Here is a 2,238-nt window from a genome sequence, read left to right as displayed (position 1 = left end):
CATTCCTGAAGGCATTGGTGAAGACTGCAAGCTGGAGGAGATGTTTCACAAGGCATTAGAGTTGCTACCTGCTCTGTGGACAAAGGCAGGCTTACTCGACCAAGCTATTGCTTCATATCGTAGGGTTCTCATCAGGCCATGGAATTTGAACCCACAGAAGTTGGCTGCAGTGCAAAAGGAATTAGCTTCTATGTTACTTTATAGTTCTGTTGAAGCAACACTTCCCCCTCAGTTACAGCTATTGGGTTTTGCTAGCCCCCAGAGTAACATAGAGGAAGCAATTCTCTTGTTATTAGTACTCAGGAGTAAGGTGGCTTGTGGGGAAATAAAGTGGGATGAAGAAATCATGGACCATCTGACTTATGCACTCTCAATTGTGGGGCAATTTGAGTTATTAGCTGAGCATGTGGAGCAGGCCCTTCCAGGTATCTATAACCGAGCTGCGAGATGGTACCTTCTTGCTCTTTGTTACAGTGCTGCGGGTCAGAACGAAGCAGCTCTGAACCTGCTAAAGAAAGTTTCTGGTTGTTCAGAATCAAAGAACAAACCACATATCCCTTCCTTTTTGTTGGGAGCGAAGTTGTGTTCCCAAGACTCAATGCATGCCCATGAAGGCATAAATTTTGCTCGTAAGGTTCTTGACTTGGCTGATCATCAAAATCAACATTTCATTGGTCAGGCGCACAAGTTCCTTGGTGTTTGCCATGGGAATGCCGCAAGAATTTCCTTGTCTGATTCTGAAAGAGTTCTTTTACATAAAGAGTCTTTGAACTCTCTAAATAATGCAGCATTAAATAGGAAGGAGGATCCAGAAGTGATGTACAGCCTTGGGCTGGAAAACATGCTGCAGAGGAACCTGGGGGCTGCCTTTGAAAATGCAATTGTGTGCACTGAAATGATGGCTGGAAACTCAGTAAAAGGTTGGAAGTTACTGGCCCTTGTAGTTTCCGCGGAGCAACGGTTCAGAGATGCTCAAACAGTTGTGGAGATTGCTTTGGATGAGGCTGGGAGGATAGATCAATTTGAACTTCTTAGGTTGAAGGCTATACTACAAATTGCTCAGGAACAGCCCAAGCAAGCAATAGAAACATATAGAATATTGCTGTCTCTTATTCAAGCACAGCGGGATAGCCAAGCCAAGAGCCCTGAACAAGCGCATATCTTTAATTCTGAGGTATGTCTTCTTATATGCTCTGTCATCTCTCATCTCTCATCTCTCATCCATAGTCATGAGCCAGGTTTAAGATTTAAGGTCGGATGAATTTAAGGAATATAAATGTCTCAAATTTAGCAGTAGTATACCAAGTTTTGGATATGCATAGATAATGTTAGTTTGTGCCGTATGTCAACTTTGAAGATTTATCTCAAATCATCCTGACATCAATTTCACTAGCTTTGTTGATGCTACAATTTTAGGTAACCAACAACTCTGGAGGAAAAATGTGCTGAATGTTGCCCTCATTTGCAGGTACTCGCAGAAAGAAACTTGGAACTGGCAGCATGGCAAGATTTGGCAGACATTTACACAAAAATTGGCTCATGGAGTGATGCTAAAATTTGTGTGGACAAAGCCAAGTTAATGGAGTTTCACTCTCCTAGAAGTTGGCACGTGACAGGTTCGTTACTGTCTCTGTAACTTAGGCACGTCAAGCACAACTTTCTATAGACGTCTGTCTACACAAAGAATGTCCCTAAACATTGTAGCTTTAAAAAAATCGATTTCTCATGATTTTGCAGGAATGTTATTTGAAGCTCAATCACTGCACAAAGAAGCCCTTGTTTCCTTCTCGATTGCATTGTCAGTGGAACCGGATTATGTTCCAAGCATTGTTGCTACTGCAGGAGTCTTGATGAAGCTTGGTGCTCTGTCATTTTCCATTGCCAGAAGCTTTTTAATGCATGCGTTGAGATTGGACCCCACAAATCATGAAGCATGGTTAAATCTTGGGTTGATTTCAAAAATGGAAGGCTCTTTAAAACAAGCGGCAGATTTTTTTCAAGCTGCACATGAACTCAAGCTGTCAGCTCCCATTCAAAGCTTTCTGTGATGTCTATTTCAATTATTTTATGCAGCATATCTGGACAAGGGCACACTGGCCTAACGACTCAATGCCCAGCGCATATTCCACTCTAGTTTAGTTATCAACCCATTTGATTAAATTGTATAGCAATCCTGCTGGACCCTCGAGCTACTTTGTTTACAGCAAAGTTTATCTAATAATGATTTCCAGCGGTTCA

At 42.0% G+C, this 2,238-nt stretch overlaps 1 protein-coding gene across 1 annotated transcript in view; it reads left to right on the top strand.

Moving 5' to 3' along the window:
• The window catches only part of LOC105118244 (tetratricopeptide repeat protein 7B-like), a 3,632-nt gene extending 1,414 nt beyond the window's left edge, over positions 1 to 2,218 (top strand). Inside the window, exons 5-7 of the mRNA XM_011016143.1 lie at positions 1 to 1,174; positions 1,469 to 1,616; positions 1,738 to 2,218. Coding sequence (XP_011014445.1) covers positions 1 to 1,174; positions 1,469 to 1,616; positions 1,738 to 2,048 — 1,633 coding nt within the window. The 3' untranslated portion in view covers positions 2,049 to 2,218. The remainder of the gene's footprint in view (positions 1,175 to 1,468; positions 1,617 to 1,737) is intronic.
• The last annotated feature ends 20 nt before the right edge of the window (positions 2,219 to 2,238 follow it).

The sequence above is a fragment of the Populus euphratica genome, unplaced genomic scaffold (genome assembly GCF_000495115.2).
Source record: "Populus euphratica unplaced genomic scaffold, PopEup_1.0 scaffold1823.1, whole genome shotgun sequence".
Lineage (NCBI taxonomy): Eukaryota > Viridiplantae > Streptophyta > Magnoliopsida > Malpighiales > Salicaceae > Populus > Populus euphratica.
The sequence above is the reverse complement of the archived record's forward strand: the minus strand, read 5'-3'. Positions and strand labels throughout refer to the sequence as shown.